The sequence below is a fragment of the Schistocerca americana genome, chromosome 1 (genome assembly GCF_021461395.2).
Source record: "Schistocerca americana isolate TAMUIC-IGC-003095 chromosome 1, iqSchAmer2.1, whole genome shotgun sequence".
NCBI classification, from domain to species: domain Eukaryota; kingdom Metazoa; phylum Arthropoda; class Insecta; order Orthoptera; family Acrididae; genus Schistocerca; species Schistocerca americana.
Genome location: NC_060119.1, coordinates 139,540,490 through 139,560,843, shown reverse-complemented (window position 1 = coordinate 139,560,843; position 20,354 = coordinate 139,540,490). Strand labels below are relative to the sequence as shown.

Genomic DNA, 20,354 nt, shown 5'->3' with positions numbered 1-20,354 from the left:
CGAACAAATATTTTCATACTTCTTCGGAAATAGCCGCTGGCCATCGCGAATGATGTCGGAAAGTATAACATAATACATTTGAATATAATAATTATTATCCTCATCATTTGTCAGGAGATTGTCAAAATATGTGAATATATTACAGTAACTGCTAATATTTACAGAACTGATACATTTTCAGAATAAAACACAGTTACGCACTTTAAATAAATTTATCATCCAGAGAATACCCGATCAAGACTGTTGCGACCAAGTGCTGTGAAAACTGAAATATAGCAGAATTTTTACTTAAGCTGGTCTATCAGTCTCTGTTAAGATATTCATCTAACGAGTAGAAGGAGGGGTCAATGGAAGCGTCCAATTCCACCCGTCTGCTTTGACGTAAAGATGTTGTAGTGTGTGAATGTCATTACGGCACGGTGTTTATGAGTTGGTTTTTGTGTGTGTGTGTTTGGGGGGGGGGGGGGGGGGGGGGCGATCTAGTATGCAGTGCCGGAATTTGCTGGTGGTAATTAATTTTTTTTCTAGTTGTGATGTTTTGTGTATTTGCGGAATATTGAGTGTGTTTTAATTTATGTAGGGATGTTTGATTTGTGGATTTTTGGGGTTGTGGCTTTGGTTTTATTTTTCGCAGTTGTAGGTGTCGGTTTTTTGGCATTAGTAGTTGTGGTGGACCTATACAGGTCACCGGAAATGACCGATTCCCATTTTCATAGTTTTAGGTGTTGATGTTTCGGTATCGTCATCTGAGGTCGACCTATGTAGGTCAAGGGAAATGTCTGATTCCAATTTTTGAGCTTTTAGTTGTAGGTACTGGTGTTTTTTTTTTTTTTTTTTTTTTTGGGATCATGGTGTGTTTTTTTTTATTAACTTGTCCTCATCCTAAAACCCCTAACTTCCCGCAGTTGTCCCGTTGGTTTGATTGTATTTTTGGTGGGAGAAATATTATTGTATTATTTATATGTATCTTCGTGTTTGTTGCGATGTGTATGTAGTGACGTCATAGACACACTTAAAATAGCCATTTCCGGCATATTGATAATGTCCTGGGTCAAAGAGCACGGGTGGAATCGGACACTTCTGTATCAAAAAGTCTTTCAAACACTCTGTAAACCGTGCTTTATCTGAAACCAAGTTTTTAATGGTTGCTGATTTGCTGGCAGTTTATTAAAAATGCATGTTCCTGAATATTGGACCCCTTTTGGACCAAGGTAAGTGATTTTAGGTCTTTATGTAGATTCCTGTTCCTATTTCTAGTACTGATATTATGCATTGAGCTATTGGTTGGAAATACTTGTAACAAATTTCATTAAGGCATAAATCTATTAGGAAGCAGTGGTTAGAACACAAAGGTCCTTGAACAGGTTCCTACATTATGTTCTTGAATTTATACCACAAACGATTTTTATTACACACTTTTACATGTGAAAAACTTTTGCTCCGTTTGATGAGTTACCACAGAATATGATCTCTTATGAAATAATAGAATGAAAATATGTAAGCTTTTCTATATTTATGTCTCCTACATCTAACATTATTCTCACTGTAAATACAGACTTGTTCAGGCGCTTCATCAATTCTGTGGTATGCCCTTCCAGACTGAATTTATTATCGATTTGTAGTCTCAGAAATGTAACTCTGTCAACCTTTTCGATCTGCATGTCTTCATGTTATAAACATGCTGTAGCTGGAGAAATCGAGCAATTTCCATATCTCACATAAAACTTGGATTAGCGTACTCACACTTTGCCCAATAGGACTATCTTGTACAAGACAGGAGTAAACGAATCCGTCACATTATGTATATTTTTTGTTGTATTACAAGGCTGTACACTTATTATATTAAGTGAGCAGCACAGGAAATTAAGATTCGAATTTAACCTACAGTATTCAGTTTACATATTACTTCATACTTATAAACGCACATTGTTAACATTTTACTTAAACGGTGCTGTGGCGAAGCTCCGCGTACTTTCTGTTGCAGCTGCGAAGATAATATTTCTAATAGCAACCGATAACCTACATACATATGATATGAAACACTAATAATCGTTCTAACATCAACTAAAATGTACCCAGAGTTAATTAGGTAAGGTTATGACACGATTCATACAATATTCCTGCCATTTCACACTACTCGCACTTATACTGATAACTAAACTGATGGATTCCAACTACGTCGTTATTTAACTGTAGCCCCGTCGGAGTATTCAGTATTCGCTAGCGAAAAATAACTTGACAGTTATTAATAACCGTTAAAAATAACGGTTATCAAAGAATAACTGGAACTGTGATAACCGTTACTCCAGAATAACCGTTTGGCCCACCTCTACTAACCTTGCCACAATCACTGGTTTAGTTATCCCACGTTTATTCTCTGGTTAGGCGTTATTTCGTGTTCGTACAAAGTGTTTTCAGCGGTACTCCCAGAATAGAACTTAAGCGGCTGTTAGCTGGGGACTGTACAGCTGGCCCTCCTAGTGTAGCGTTCTGGCCAAAAATTTTCTTTCAAAATTTCATTTTCTCGGGTACACAAAGAAGATAACACATAATCTTTCTTACCTGTGAATCACATTAGTCATTTATTTCCACTCTGGTAGCCTGAATCTATGGAATTCGCTAGTAATTATAACAACACTGATCATTCGCAAACCCTGTCAGCCAAATGAGAGCAATTGGCATTCACCCGTTCGGCTTTATCTCATTCCCGTTCGGCTTTATCCCACTCAACTCATATGGCCCTGTCCCCTTTTGTCGGCAGGAAAGTTTATTTCTAGATGCGGCAGGCAATACGAGCAAAAAAGGCAATTCCCCTGGCAGAGATATCACATATACTATGCACGCATTCAAAAATCAACTTACGATTCATTCAGAAATCAACTTAAAATGTGTTCAAAAATGTTCAAAAACCAACAGGGATGCATTTCAAAATCATATGAATAATCGATAGACCAATGTGCACTGGATGCTAGGCGCTTTGTGAAACAAGGTTTATTTCCTCAAAGATATGAATTTTGACGCCCCCCCCACCCTTGAACCTGCTGCCCGGTTTTTCCCCCTGCCTCCTAGATCCAGGCCTGTTGCGCATGCGTGAATCTGGCAGCTTGGGCGCGCCAGTAAAATTTTTTTCGGGTAGCATCTGGCTGCTTGCCCCCACTGCTTCTATAATTAACAGCCACACTTCTGTCTCTAGTCAGACGCGGGAGAAGGTACTACTCATACGCAACTCAACTTCACATGTGCATGAGCTCGCTTGCAACTGCTCAAATAAATCTAATTTTAACAGTTGTGACACCACGCTCATCGGCGGCAATTTGTTGTTATGACGCATTGCATAGTCTACCTAAAGTAGAGTGTGTCTAGCAGCAGGACAGCCGATTTGCAAGGAAGGACTCAATAAAATTAGTAACCTCCCACCAAAGTCTTAGCTGTGTTGTGCCACTACATAAGTAATGTCAAAGATTATATCCGTCTGTGGCACATAACTTCATGCAGAGCCACATCCAGTAGGATCAGGTTATCCAGGGTAAAATGATGACACTCCCTGAACACCACTGGAAGCCATTCATTCATAACTTTCTTCCTCTGTACAGCATCCTCAACAAGTGCCAGTTACCATCCATCAACATGTTTTTCCTAGATAGTTTGGGCAAGCAACACTATAATTACTTGTGAAAGTACTATCCCTCCCTAGTTTTATGAGTAGAACTATGTTGGTCTCCCTTCACAAATCAGAGAAACAGCTCCTGTGTTTTCAACTCAAAAGATGAAAGAGGATCTCTTGAAATTTTATACAACTGACACACAGCAGTGCATAACAGCATCTGGACCTAGGGCTGCACTCTTAGCAACAGACAAAGTTTTTTTCCAGATTTCACAGATGGAAATGAGGCACTGATAAAAGGTTTGTTTTTATGGAGAGAATATGAAACAATCTAAAAATTAAAATCCAGTTTGGTCAAAATTCCTAACACATTAACCATGAGCATACTGTTTACATTCTGTTTACTTTTGAATGTGTTATGCTAAGCTGCCAATAAAGTAAATGCTCACAATTACAATGCATTCTTTCTCCACTCACTCAGCAAGTCATTGAGACTGTTACATTACTGGTTTTAACAGCACTGTCTTAGCAGTTAATGTCTGTACTTTAGATTGATATTTGTTTTCCTGGCATCAAAAGGCCAAAGCCTTTGGAAAAACTAAATGAAGATTGGGGTTTATATTCCTTTGAAAATGCTATATCCAGGGTGTATACGCAAACAAGGAGAAAAAATTCCTTGATTTTTCCCAGATCTCCTGGTTCAAAATGCACTTTCCCAGGTGAAAATATGTTTTTTCTGAGTCAAGTGACAGAATATTTACCCTCAGAACCGTAAAACTTATCAGTCTTTTGAATGGTTAAGGTCTTTTACACCAGAAAAGAACTTCACAACATTTTAGGAAATGAACCGCAGAAAACAAACGCATTTTGGTCTTTGATGTACAACAACATGTACACTGCATACTTTCATATTACAAAAGTATATTCGAATTCCACCAAACAAAGTACGTTAGTTTCAATAGCATTGAAATCGAGACTGCGATGCACCTTTTGTAAGCCAATCGCAGCTCAGGTCACATGATCTCGCCAACCGATGATAGCATATATTCAGAGCATAGGACATGTGATGTAGTCACCCAACAGCAACATCACTGTTAAGTAGGGCGAACACACAAATAGGAAAAGTTAATGGATTAAATTAATATGATCAGAGTAGCTACAAGAAAAGCTAAGTTTTCACATATAATACTGGTCTTTTTTGCGCATGTTTCACTTTAAGACACATCAGACAAATGTGCCAGTAAAATTTTAAATAATGACATAAATGTCTGGTCTTCTGGGCTCAAAATTCTTCTAAGTAGCTGGCTCTCAAAGTGTCAAGCTTTAAATAGGAATCAAACACTCCGTGATTTAAGAAATTCAAAGCACGTTTGCAGACTTAACATCATTCATTTTGCATAAAATGAAATTTACTTTCAAGGTAACACTTTTCAAGCCACCATTCGCAATACTTTCCCGAGATCCTGTTAGAAGTCATTTAAGCAGCTGTCAAAGAGTGCCAGACAACAGGCATTGCTGTGCGTGCACAGCTATGATGACATAGGAAGCCCATATGTTCATACGTATATAGCATTAAGAGATCTTACATTATGTCAAACGAAAGTGGGCATCAAAGAATACTCCAAGAGCATTGAAATTTCGTAAATCATACAAAAATGCGTAATTTTCCTTAAAGTGCACATTCATACATACAGATTCACAAAGAAGAGGCCCCAACCTGATATTAACCTTTTCAGTGTGGTTTCGGGATGCAAATTTTCTTGGAGTAGCAGTACTGCATTATCTCATATTTTGTTCTTTATTATGGCATAATGCCATACGTGCCAGAAGACAAAAACATGCACCTGAAATTCAGCAAACAGTTGGCACCAGTCACCAGTGTTTCAAATAAATTGACTGCTTCTGCAGAAAAAGATTACCCAAAAGCAAATTTCTTTTGCAAATTGACAAAAATAAATTCATTGTTCTGCAAGGCAATTAATGCCTGAGTACCAAAAACGTAGAAATAAGATAAAATCAGAAAACAAACTAATAACATAATTTAGCCTTCCATAATTATGAGAATGTACTTCAATTCCACTGATAGTTCCCAGCCACACAGAAATCCATTTTGTTTTCATTTGACGTGAAAGATGTAAACAAAAAGGAAACAGCAAAATCACTGAATATAAACATGGGTCACTTGGAAATTATCCCCCTCCCCACTACAGCCCAGACTGCTTTGCACATGCGCGAATCTGGCAGCTTGGGCGCACCACAAAAATTTTTCCGATAGCATCTGGCTGCTTGTTGCTACAGCCGCATTTCAAGTAACCAGAAGTGGCAGAAGGTACTGCTCATATGGTACTTAACTGCACGTGCACATGAGCCCACTGGCAAACGAACCTAATGTAAACTGTTATGATGTCATGCTCATCGGAAGCAGTTTGTTGTGAAGTATTGCATTGTCTTCATCCTAAAGCCATTGACACACTTTGCTGTTGGCACACAATCATGTTTTGTTGTTGTTAAGGACGCATTTCCTTTGCAACTTAAGCTTTATTTTGTCCCCCCCTCACCGTTTATGTTTTACTGCTGCAGTATTATTCTACAGTAGCAGGCTAAAGAAAAATTCTTTGTTAGAGTATCAGTTCTTACCAGACAAAACAATAAAAATTTAACAGAAAACTAAAACAATGAAAATTTCACAGAATTATAAAAATTCCCCAGGTTATTACCAGTTTTCTCTCTGATGAAAATTTTCCAGGTTTCTCCCGAATATCCAGGGGTATGTACACCCTGTATACATTAACATCAGTATAGCATTAAAAACTTTAAGTACCAACATCAGCAAAAAAAAAAAAAAAAATAAAATAAAAATAAATAAATTAAAAAAAAAAAAAAAATTTCCACAAAATTATCTTGCACAACAAAGTTCAGCTATGAAACTGTTTTAGTATCTAGTACTGAAGAATATTGCCTAATGCCAATACCAATGTTGCTGCAGATGCCTCATTCTCAAACCAGAACATTAACTAGCAACAGTAGACAAATACAGCTTTTAAACAATGTTCAAAAACATATCTTCAGAAACTGATATCTTCTGTCTGCCCACAAGGTGACCATTTCATCAGATGCTTCATAGCCCACGTCAAGAGAAACCGGATTCTCTGTAGTATTAGGCTTATAGTCTAAGACCACAGTTATAAATCTCATTTCAATTAAAGTGGTATTTGATTACTATGCAGAATTTTTAACAAGGCTTTAAATGTGCAAAGTAAATTGTTGCCAACTATATACAAGTTATTTCAAATGAAGTCATTATTTTTATAAACAACTACAAATGCCATAATTCAAAGGAAAGGATATTCCAATACTGTTTCTAGTTACAAATAATGCTATGTAAATATAGATGATGTGACTTACCATACGAAAGCACTGGCAGGTCGATAGAAACACAAACAAACACATACATACACACAAAATTCTAGCTTTCGCAACCAATGGTTGCTTCGTCAGGAAAGAGGGAAGGAGAGGGAAAGACGAAAGGATGTGGGTTTTAAGGGAGAGGGTAAGGAGTCATTCCAATCCCGGAAGCGGAAAGACTTACCTTAGGGGGAAAAAAAGGACAGGCATACACTCGTGCACACACACACACACACACACACACATCCATCCGCGGATGAATATGTGTGTGTGTGCGCGCGCGCGCGAGTGTATACCTGTCCTTTTTTCCCGCTAACGTAAGTCTTTCCGCTCCCGGGATTGGAATAACTCCTTACCCTCTCCCTTAAAACCCACATCCTTTCGTCTTTCCCTCTCCTTCCCTCTTTCCTGACGAAGCAACCATTGGTTGCGAAAGCTAGAATTTTGTGTGTATGTATGTGTTTGTTTGTGTTTCTATCGACCTGCCAGCGCTTTCGTATGGTAAGTCACATCATCTTTGTTTTTAAATATATTTTTCCCGCATGGAATGTTTCCCTATTATATTCATATGTAAATATAGATGTAAACACAGATGAACATTCAGGTTTTGAAGCCGCATTTATAAACTTTCTTTTTCATGTGAAAGTTATTCACACATAATAAAAAGGTACTTAAATAAGATATTTTAAGACATAAATGCATCATTGAGCCATATTTTCATATCTCAAGAGCACGGTAATTAATAAAAATGAGTGCTCACCTTTATGATGACAGGTGATGAACTACCTTCAGATGTGGATGGATATTTTGACATATCTAGACCTCCATTAACATTGCTGAAAGTTACATTCAACATAGAACTGTCACACGCAGTGCCACCACCACTACCACTTGCACCTTGTGATGAGCCAGATGGAATCACAGGAGGACCGTATAAACCCGCACCTGATGGTGCTGAACCAGACAGAAACTCTACACTTTCCAGGCAGTCTGGTGGAGTGTCCATAACAACATCTGCTACAAGGTCATCAACACCAGGTACATCAAACATAAATTTTGACAAAAATATCTCTTGATAAACGCCATCCTGGCGAGTGCCTGAAGATGTACTTGTTCCAGTGCCAGAAACAGCCTTTTTCGAACTACCACCACCTGCAATTCCCTGATTTTGTCCTCCTCCACCACTACTTCCACTTCCATCATCTGCAGTACTATCTCCCTCACATCCAGCAGAACCTCCATAATGGTGAAAATTATACACTACAAGGAATGGACACCTTCCATGAGAACAGGAACTAACTGTATGACCTGCTGGTGACTCAGCACTATCCCTCACTTTCATTATATCCAGAGATGCGCTTGCCAGGTTACTCGCTTCATTCACGTCATTCATTGCACGCACTAATGAGGAACAACAACCCCCACTTCCCCACACATCACTTGTATTGGGTGAACTTCTTGATCCAACACTAATCCCTGCGATGAAAGAAGGTCGGAGGCGGTTGCTCATGCTGTTGGTAGCCTTTGAATGTTGCTTGGGACCGGCATGGTTACAACTTTGCTGATGTTGCGGCCCACCGACAATTGACAGTGCTGTAATTTCCAAATCCAAATCTTCACACACCATGGGCAGTGAAAATATGTTGTCTGAAATATTCCAGAAAAAGTACATGTCAATTTAATAATACTCTAATGATAGGATTTAATGTCAATGGATAAAATCATACAGTAATAGCCACCACAATTTACACAAATTTTCTAGGATGCAAGTTAAATAAATCTGCTTCTAATCAAATTAACACCTGCGTAGACAAAACGCCTCTCAAAACTGATGCAACTTTAAAAAATGAATTTCACTTTGTGACATTACAGCCTTTATCACTGCGATTTTTAACATGTAAAAGTTTTTTTTTCTGTATTCGCGTCAGTATGTGCGAACTTTTAACATATACCAATGAATGTTGTAACCAGATATCTTTGCCGCGCTCCTGAAAAGCGCAGAATATCACGATAGCTATAAACTGTTATACGCTGCTATCGATCAGTAAAAAAAAAAACGATGCACCTATGTTTCAAAATATCAATTGCCAATTTTTACTTCTGCAGGGAGCAGCGCCGCTCTCTAGCTGTTCTGTGAATGTGTTGCGAGTCGGACGCAAAAGTATTGTGCTCCATACTGATATAATCATTTTATTGTAACTTTAAGAGTTTAAGTGATTAAAAAATATATGTAGCCACAAACAAGCGAGAATGTATATCATGAAAATTCGCTCCACCGCCACAATGGGTGGCCATGTTAATGTAAGTTTCCGTTTCATAATATAACACTTGAAGCATTGAAGTTTATTTAATTTCAAAGAAAATCTCTCAACCTTATTTTCATTAATTATACTTGTGATAATCTTTCCTGTTTAAAAGATTTATGCAGCTTATGATCCAGCGTGTGTTCTGTCGGAACAGGAGGCTGTCGTGACGACATCGTTATAGTATTTATTCCAAGTTCTTTCAGTTCCGTTTATATGTTCATACAAATCCAATTAGTTGGTCCCTTAGGTTTCTTTCATGTAACTTCCGTCTGTTTTCTCCGCGCGATCTTCCTCCGAAAAAAATTTCTGTTCATTTTTTTAGTAATTTTTGATATCGCGAATGAGAAAAGACAGCCGCCTCCTGCTCCGAACGGAACACCACGACTTTTCTAACATCGAAGAGTACCGCACGAATTTTCCGCTAAAAGGTAATAGAATTTCTTAAAGCTGGATCAATTACACATGTTGCTGCTGTTCTCCGACAAATCTAGTGTGATTAATAGTAATTTATTCTGTCACGACAAAAAGAACCAATTTTATTTTTACCAAAGCAACAAAGCTTTCAATGAAATTACTAAGGAAAAAAAAATCATACCAGAACTTTCGCGTTTGATACATGTTTCACCTATGATGGAATGGGACAACTTATTTTATTTAAAAAGATTGTTAATCATAATAGTTATCTTCATGACAAACAGTACAGCAAACCCAATGATCTGAATTCTATTCATATAGCAAAGCAAATTAAATACGAAAATATTTGTGTTGTCAGATACTAAACAAACAATTACATTGGTCTGAAATAGTACACTAGTAAGGAGAAGTGTAAAATGTAAACTCTTATGGGAGAAGGTGTAAGACATTGCCATCACTATATATATATATATATATATATATATATATATATATCTAAAAAGAAAGATGATGAAACTTACCAAACAAAAGCGCTGGCAGGTCGATAGACACACAAACAAACACAAACATACACACAAAATTCTAGCTTTCGCAACCAATGGTTGCCTCGTCAGGAAAGAGGGAGGAGAAGGAAAGACAAAAGGATATGGGTTTTAAGGGAGAGGGTAAGGAGTCATTCCAATCCCGGGAGCGGAAAGACTTACCTTAGGGGGAAAAAAGGACAGGTATACACTCGCACACACACACATATCCATCCACACATACACAGACACAAGCAGACATTTTTCTTTTTAGATATATTTTTCCCACGTGGAATGTTTCCCCTCTATTTTATATATATATATATATATATATATATATATATATATATATATATATATATATATATATATATATATATATATTAAAAAAACAAAGATGAGGTGACTTACCGAACAAAAGCGCTGGCAGGTCGATAGACACACAAACAAACACAAACATACACACAAAATTCAAGCTTTCGCAACAAACTGTTGCCTCATCAGGAAAGAGGGAAGGAGAGGGGAAGACGAAAGGAAGTGGGTTTTAAGGGAGAGGGTAAGGAGTCATTCCAATCCCGGGAGCGGAAAGACTTACCTTAGGGGGAAAAAAGGATAGGTATACACTCGCACACACGCACATATCCATCCACACACTCGTCCCCTCAAACCCAGAATCCCCCACAGAAAAAACACAAAAGTGCCCCACTTGTGACAGGATACTTTCCGGGACTGGACCAGACTCTGAATGTGGCTCTCCAGCAGGGATACGACTTCCTCAAATCCTGCCCTGAAATGAGATCCATCCTTCATGAAATCCTCCCCACTCCGCCAAGAGTGTCTTTCCGCCGTCCACCTAACCTTCGTAACCTGTTAGTTCATCCCTATGAAATCCCCAAACCACCTTCCCTACCGTCTGGCTCCTATCCTTGTAACCGCCCCCGATGCAAAACCTGTCCCATGCACCCTCCCACCACCACCTACTCCAGTCCTGTAACCCGGAAGGTGTACACGATCAAAGTCAGAGCCACGTGTGAAAGCACCCACGTGATTTACCAACTGACCTGCCTACACTGTGATGCATTCTATGTGGGAATGACCAGCAACAAACTGTCCATTCGCATGAATGGACACAGGCAGACAGTGTTTGTTGGTAATGAGGACCACCCTGTGGCTAAACATGCCTTGGTGCACAGCCAGCACATCTTGGCACAGTGTTACACCGTCCGGGTTATCTGGATACTTCCCACCAACACCAACCTATCCGAACTCCGGAGATGGGAACTTGCCCTTCAGTATATCCTCTCTTCTCGTCATCCGCCAGGCCTCAATCTCCGCTAATTTCAAGTTGCCGCCACTCATACCTCACCTGTCTTTCAACAACTTCTTTGCCTCTACACTTCTGCCTCGACTGACATCTCTGCCCAAACTCTTTGTCTTTAAATATGTCTGCTTGTGTCTGTATGTGTGGATGGATATGTGCATGTGTGCGAGTGTATACCTGTCCTTTTTCCCCCCTAAGGTAAGTCTTTCCGCTCCCGGGATTGGAATGACTCCTTACCCTCTCCCTTAAAACCCACTTCCTTTCGTCTTCCCCTCTCCTTCCCTCTTTCCTGATGAGGGGTCTTTAAATATGTCTGCTTGTGTCTGTATGTGTGGATGGATATGTGCGTGTGTGCGAGTGTATACCTGTCCTTTTTTCCCCCTAAGGTAAGTCTTTCCGCTCCCGGGATTGGAATGACTCCTTACCCTCTCCCTTAAAACCCACATCCTTTCGTCTTTCCCTCTTTCCTGATGAAGCAACCATTGGTTGCGAAAGCTTGAATTTTGTGGGTATGTTTGTGTTTGTTTGTATGTCTATCGACCTGCCAGCGCTTTCGTTTGGCAAATTTTTCCCACGTGGAATGTTTCCCTCTATTATTTTTATATATATATATAGCCCGTACTGGTTAAATGACTATTACCATTTTTGCTCCAGTTAAAATTGTATCTTCATTCAACTGAGACAGTTGCTGACCTACAAACCCAAAGCAGCAGCAGCAGGCCTCGAATGAGCAAATTAAACTACACCAGAAAAACAAACATTTCAATAAACCTGGTAGTCTACCTCAAGCAGGCAGCCAATAAATTAAAACAACTTTACTACTCATCAGGAACCAATCATGTTCATGCAATCTAAAGCGAAACCTGTTTGTACAAAATGAAATAACTCATGTTAGTACATAACACTTGCATGGTGTACAATAGGGACACCACTGTTAAACAACAAAATAAAATATGTCTAGGATTGTAAAATGAAATCATTATGCATATAGTAACACTACTGAAATTCTGATACTATAATTGAGATATGTGTCATGCTTAGGTTGGTGGCATTCTGATACACACCACCACTAGATTAACTTTAGGTTAGAAATTTCACATCTTTCATCAAGACTTATGTATTCATTTTGTATCATAAGAGCTTATTTGTTTATTGTATGAACATGGGTCAGTTTAGACACTGACTTAGTTCCAAGTAAGTAACTGTGTACTACCACCTTGATAATCCAACTTCTTTCTGACCTACAATTTTGTAGTTTGCTAATGACTCTGATGAACATTACAATTAAAATAGTCACATGATATTATTTTGCAAATATAAATTAAAAATATAAGCTACAGTGGCTGTTAGTACAACAAAATCAAGCTGTCGCTGATAGGAATATAACTGAAAACACAAGAGAAATAATTCTACTTCACACTCGTTAAGGGAAAAATGTAAGTATACTTTGGAAATGGTTACACCTGTTTACAATCAACACATTAGATATCTTTTTTTGTTCTCTAGAGAAAATGGTTTAGACCCAAAGATATGGGCATAGGGATATGTTCCAAAGATTCAACATTTCACAAATCTCCCACTTGCAAGTCCTTTATCATAATAGAGAAGATACATTAGACAAAAATTTTGGGGCTATGAAAGGCATTTGATCAAACCCAGAGACACTTAATGCGAACAACAACAACAATGTAAGTTAAGGTCCAAAGTTCATGAGACAATGGGCAATACAGCATTACGAGAATTTAAGGACTGTTTGAAGTGATGAACTTGACAGGGTAAGAAAATTATTAGTTTCTCCGTAATTGGTGGGTACTCTTACCGTGCAGCTGACAATTCAATTAATGAAAAGCCACTCCAGTTGCATGCTTACAGGGTTACAATTACTAAACAATGGAAGACCCTGGATGGAATGTAACAATATTATGAAAAGGAAAGTTGCCATTCACCATACAGCAGAGATGTTGAGTCGCTGTTAGGCACAACAAGAAAAAAAGACTGCCACAAATGAAGTAAGACATTCATCAAAAACACACACACACACACACACACACACACACACACACTCGTGCGCGCGCGCGAAATATGACTGCAGTCTCAGGCAACTGAAGCCACACTCAGCGACTCAGCATCTCCGCTATATGGTGAGGGGTTACAATTACTGCTACTGAACAATATAAAATAGAATCATCATAACTTCTGAACGGTTTGCGTTAGGACATTCAAGCTGCATGGTTGGCCACAGGGCATGATGGGAATTAGTACATGCATGCATCATTTGGTTTCGAGACGAAGCCCACCTTCATTTGGATGGGTTCATCAACAAGCAAAATTGGGGCATTTGGGGGTCTGAAAATTTGCATTTCGCAATCGAGAAGTCTCTTCATCCTCAACGGGTGACTGTGTGGTATGCAATGTCCAATTGTCCAATCACAGAATAATCAGTGCAATATTCCTTGATGGCAGGGTGACTACCAAACAGTACTTGGAGGTTTTGGAAGATGATTTCATCCCCATTATCCAAAGTGACAAGATATGGTTCATGCAAGACAGAGCTCAACCCCTTCGAAGCAGGAGATTGTTTGATGTGCTCAAGAAGCACTTTGGGGATCGCAAAGGTTCTGAGGTGCCCACAGGCCACTGGCATTGACCTCAATTGGCCGCCATATTCTCCAGATCTGAACACATGTGATTTCTTTTGTGGGTCAATATTAAAGACAAGGTGTACAGCAATAGCCTCAAAACAGCATCGATGTTCCGACACTTCAGCAGCTCATACAGTCGCTATTCATCTGCACCACATCATTGCCAAGGATGGCAGGCATATCGAACTTGTCAAACTGTAAATCGGAATACCTGTAGTAATGTTTCCAAGTTGAATCAAGAGTATGAACGCCATAGTTAGTAACTAATTTTTTTCGTATAGTGCAATAATTGTCACCCTGTTTGTACTGTATTCAAATTCACAACTTAATCAGGAACTAAAAACATCATAATACCTTGATCACTAACGCAGATACGGCGAACACTCTGGTTATTAAATACACGCAGTATGATATCAGTATAGGGGAAGAACACCTCCAAACAAAATGCCAGAATTGGTATTTCTGTTATATGTCAATATTGCGCAACCAGAAACAAGTGGCAAAAGCAAGGAGATGTCCTAGATGAGTGGCAAAAGCAAGCAGACAACCTAAACGAGTGGCAAAAGCAAGCAGACGACCTAACTCCACATGTTGCACGTTATCACTCCCGTCGAACGAATCAGCAAGGCTGAGAGGGTGGCACAAGCAGTAGGCAAGTTCACTGGCTTCTAAAATGGGTCCCAGGCACAGTAGCATCCATGGAGAGCACACTCCACCCACCTGCAACCATCGGGAAACACGGGTAGCGGCAGTTTACTTTAACATAGAGCATCTGAACTATGAAGCAAGGCTTCCCGGCCACCTGTGGAAGTTCAAAATCTGTGCAAAATAGCCACCATCAACCTGGAAACAGCCAGGCTTAATATTCCTATATAACAGCTTTTAAGGAAACCACGCCATCAGATGAATTTCTGACACTGACCTCCGCTGCCAACTCGAAGGTTCAGTTTTACAAATGTCACAGCAAAGTGGTGCAGATAGTTCATCTTGGGGATTGTCTATACATTCTAGAAGATTTCATTTCCTATACTGGATGTGATTCTGCCGCTCGGCCAGAGTCCCTAGGCAATACGTAGAATAGGCAAGACGAATGGAACCATTTACAGCGACTTTAATTTTGTGTCAAGTACCAACTGTGTGTCACTTACAAACGCAATACGAGGCAAACATTGGCATTGATTACATCATTTTATCTTGCAGGACAGATCTCTACCATTTTCTCTACACATCTTCCTTCCATAGTGTTGATTTTTTTACTATATCATTAAGTATATAACTTTTTAATCCAGGCAACTTTTATTTTCTTAAACATTTGGCGCTGCTTCACAAGAGCAGCATGTAAGATATACATATTTTACTGAAATTATGCTGTGGACAGGTAAGATTTGTTTTTCATGTCCTATTATGAAAAATATTGTCATGTCGTAACCTTAAGTCCAAATCCATGAGAAGGGCTGTCAATGAAGCATGTTTACTACGAACATCAAAGAACAGCCAGAACAAAACTGAACACCCGGATGGAGAGTATTGCTGCTTATACAAACATCAAATACATACTGCAGACTATACAAACATTACAAAATAAAAAATTCAGGAAACCTTATTGAAACTTTTAAGACTGAATGACAAATAATTCCTGGTTGACAGGTTTGAACTAGTGATCAGCACACACCAGCCAGTGATGCTAACCAATACACCATGCTGTATGCAACACAGCTCACAACACTACTTCCTTTCTAATGTTCTCATTAGAGCCAACTACAACACCCTGGATCCAAATCTTGTCAACGGTCCTCTGTATGGCTGTGCCAGAGGATCCTCATAATCTGCTTGTGTTGTCACATTCTCTTCTCTATGATGAGCGTGGAAGCTTCACAATCGACGAGCGTGTTTTCAGTTTCCCTGAAGGAGGAGCCCCCACCATCAATCTGCATCTCAGGACTGTAGTAGGGCTACATATGAAGGGCACTGACGACATTACAGTGTTTCTGCCTTCTTGACAAAGGATCATAATCCTCAACTTCGAATGTGGAGCCCAATCAGCAAAACAGGAGCCTTTCAGCAACAGTTTATGACAGTCCCACTGTCCACAGAGTCTTACAGATCCAAACCACATCTCCCACGCTGTGTAACAAGGGCCAGTGCTCAGTGTTATTGCGCTCTCGCTCTTTCTCCTGAATGTCCAGAATGCAAATGTGAAACAGCTGTGTCGCCTCTTCGGTCCTGGTGAGAGATGCTCATGTAATCATCCTGAGTACCGTCCTGCTAAAACAGGAACAATGTATCAATTGTCATTTTGGTCTCACAACTGTGGAGCAGAAAGAGCTGTGTTGCTGCAGGTGAAGTTGGTACCAGATGCCCCAGAGGCAACAGCTGCACATTCTTCAACCACTGGCATTCCTTACAGTGACACACACAGCATCTAATTGATCAGTAGAAACATGTCCAATGATACCTGTGTCTGATTACTCCAATGTGTTCACAAATCCCAGGCGACCAGATATTGGAGTGTTGTTTAAAAACTTCAGAATAGATGAGCTGGAATGATGAGATCCATTCCTCCCCTGCATGAGATCATAGTACCTCTTATACATCATTTCGTTCATTTACTGGCATTCTCTTTAAGTCAGTTCCTTATTCTTTGATGTGACTGTGGATTTCAGCATTGCTGGATCTACCCTCTGTTCGGCAGTTATATCATTTAATGCAGCGATGACAGATTTCATGTATCACACTGCTGTGTTCTGTCAAAAGATTTCTTAAATGACAGTTGATGTCCTTGTATTTTGTGTCTATTTTTATATACCACTGTGCTGTCATACTCAGTGCCCATCCCAGCAGATGACCTGATGGAACCTTCAGGATAGTCAACCAGCATGGAGAATGGTGGTACATCACAATGGTGAATGGTTTGCCATATAAATAAGGCTGGAGCTTGCTGTTATTTATGGCTCACACAACTTCAAATCTCAGTCTTCTCGGTTCTACAGTAGTTCTTTTCTGACTATGAGAGTACTCTGAAACCATAAGCTACTCTTTTCAGGACCTTCTTGAATATGTACTAGAACTGCACACATTCCTTAACCACTGGCTTTGGTGTGAAGTCCTCAACATTCTTGTCATACACTGCTATGAGAGATGAGGTTGTTAGTGCCTCCTTAAGGACAAGCCAAAATCTCTCTCGTGCCTTGTTAAAGGAAAAATTGGCATATTCCTGCAGTAGTTCTTGCAGGGTGCTTACCTTGGTATAGAAATCCATCATGAATCATAGATAGTATGAGCACATCACAAGAAAACTTCTCACATCACACGTGTGCCTAGGAGTCTGAAGTTCTGTGACTGCTCTTACCTTCTGTCTATTAGATTATGGAGGATTCCATTCCCATTCACTAGGTGCACTAAGATTTTTATTTCTTGGGTGATGAAGAAGCACTTCTTCGGAATCAGGTGCAGATCTGCAGTTTGAAAGCACTTCAACATGGTTGTTTAGCAGTTCAGAAGTTCTTCAAATGTCTTTGAAAAAATGACAATGACACCAAGACAGCACAGACACACTGTCCACTTAAGGTGTCGAAGAAGGTTGACCATCATAGTCTGATGGTGGCTTGTGAGTTACACAATCCAAAAGGCAGTTAATTACAAACCCAGAGGCCACCAGCAGTTATAAAGGCAGTCTTTTTTCCTGGTCGGTTTCAATTTACCTGTGTCCCCATAGTTGAGAGAAATACTGAGGCCCTTTCAAGCAGTCTAGGGTGACATCAATGCTTGGCAATGGGTAGGCATCTTTCTTTGTAATTTTATTCAAACATCAGTGGATGATGCAGAAATGCCGTGTGCCACCCTTCTTCCCAAGGGCCAAGAACACTCTGAAGGCTCACTAATGTCATCTTGCAGCTTCTTCACCACTTCCTCCCAGATTATCTGTTGCTCAACCTATGACCCCCCCCCCCCTCCCCCCTATGTAAACACTGGCTAACTGGTGGATGATCCCTAGTGTCGATACAAACTAGTGGATGATCCCTAGTGTCGATACAGTATTTTGCTGTGGGCCACTTCATCAGTTCTCTCTCCACCCCAGATCTAAAAGCATGCGAAAACTGGCAACGAGTGATTAACTCTCAACAACGTTGTTCCTCGGACAACCCAGATCCTATTGGCAGTCTGATACTAGTTTCTCCATCAATAAAACTAAGCTGCCCTTCCCAGACTGGTTTGGTTGCTCCTATTCACATATCTTTAGAAGTTGGGCTGCTTTGACAATTGCACTCTGAAACCAACAAAAGCTTCATTTAACTGAGCATCCAGACTGATGATTCGAATGTGCCTTATTGATGAAAGCAGAGTAAAATTTTCAACAGCAGACAACTGCCCTGAGCAATCTTTGTTGTGTGTGCTTGATGCAATAGCTTTGTCAGACTGAACTGGAGCTCAGAACTTCCAGTTTACGACAGCTGGTGATGCCTGCACAAAGTTCCATCCAAGAACGACATTATTATTACATGTTGTTAAAACAATAAATCTAAAAAGCTGTTCTTTCTGTACACTGGTAATTATTCTTGCAATTCAGGGTCCTGTTGGTGGGATGTATTTCAAATTTGCGGCTTTCAGCACAATCACTTTTGTATCACAGAGCATAGTCTTCTTTAGCTGACAATGAGAAGCATTTGACATATCAGAAATGAAGGCCCTGAGTCAACTAGTGCCTAGACAAGTTGGCTGTCAATGATGACATCAATTATGACATTATCCAACATTTTGGATTTGCATCCACGGCAGCTTCACTTCCACAGATGCTTGGCTTGCTTAATTTTCCTGAATTTGGGGGATAGTTAAGCAGCTGGTACCTCTGTACAGCAACAGGGAATGGCTATGACATGTTGGTGGGGGGGGGGGGGGGGGGGGTGACCTCATCCAGAGTACAGCGATAGGCTTCATCCCAAAGATTGCAGTTAACTGGCATGAATAGAATTATTGTGATGGTTGACATCTGGTGGTGTAGTAGTCACTGAACATTTGTCTTCTTTCTCTGCAGTAATACAGGGGTCCACAGTCGAAACACACTGGGCATTTTGTTCTTTATATTCGAGAGGAGGAGTCCGGTGTACCTGCCAGGTTGTCGTTTGATGGTTGCGACATAATTGCAAGTCGGCCTAGTCCATTCATCCTAGCACATTTGACTTATGGGAGAGGTTAGTGCTAAAGATTGACACACTGCTTCTTAAACATTCTCTATTACCTACTGACTCAGTCGACAATTGTGGCTGCATTCTCTTGTTTACTATGTGGCATCATTTACTGTATCTCTTCTCTTACCACCTGGCATATGAGAGGGATTAGGTCACAATAGATTTCCGCAACTCCCACAGGGACCACATATGGGAGTCAATCTTACTTCTTACATCTGACTCAATTCTGATACATTTCCTCTAAACACCGACACTGTTTAAGTTTCTCTGTTGTTTTGACATACTTTACCAGAAGAGCTTGGTACATGTCTTCCGTGACCTCTTTAACGAATGGTGAGTTTTTGTTAATTTCTTTTACATTTGAATTCACGATGGGGATGAAAGGACATTATGTATTTAAGTCTATGTCATTTCCTCATGGTACTGGGTTTTGTTCTTTAATTGTTCTGTCTTCTGGTAAAACGACTTTGCTGACTGTTAACAAATCTTTGCTTCAGTTTAGTCTGAAATTTGTCACAGCTACCATGCTGCTCTTCACTGTTCTCAAATCACAGCTGGGCTTTGCCCTGCAAGTAAAAATATCCATTTACCAAGTACATCTTGTCATCACACCTACTGTATTTCGCAAATTGGCCAAATCTTTTCAGCCATTTCACTGGATACTGACCAGCATCTCGAGAAACAACGATGGCTGCCTGATGTGCAGCTGACTTTCTGCTGCTTTGGAATCTCAATATCTGAATATACTGAATACACTGAACCTGGGAATGAAGTACTGTTTGTATTCCAGTTCCTGTCCGTGTAGACAAAGGCATTTTTGTTGCCTCTCTGGAGCCAAAATGATGATGATTTTTTGAAGTGTCCAACATATCCACCAAACAATGCCACATCATGAAACTTCCTGGCAGAGTAAAACTGCGTGCCTGCGGGCAAGTGCTACAGCACTTGCCCACTA

At 39.8% G+C, this 20,354-nt stretch overlaps 1 protein-coding gene across 1 annotated transcript in view; it reads right to left on the bottom strand.

Moving 5' to 3' along the window:
* Positions 1-20,354, bottom strand: part of LOC124607387 (baculoviral IAP repeat-containing protein 6) — a 315,981-nt gene that overhangs the window by 275,910 nt on the left and 19,717 nt on the right. The window contains exon 8 of the mRNA XM_047139740.1: positions 7,770-8,656. Within this exon, the coding sequence (XP_046995696.1) occupies positions 7,770-8,656 (887 nt within the window). The remainder of the gene's footprint in view (positions 1-7,769; positions 8,657-20,354) is intronic.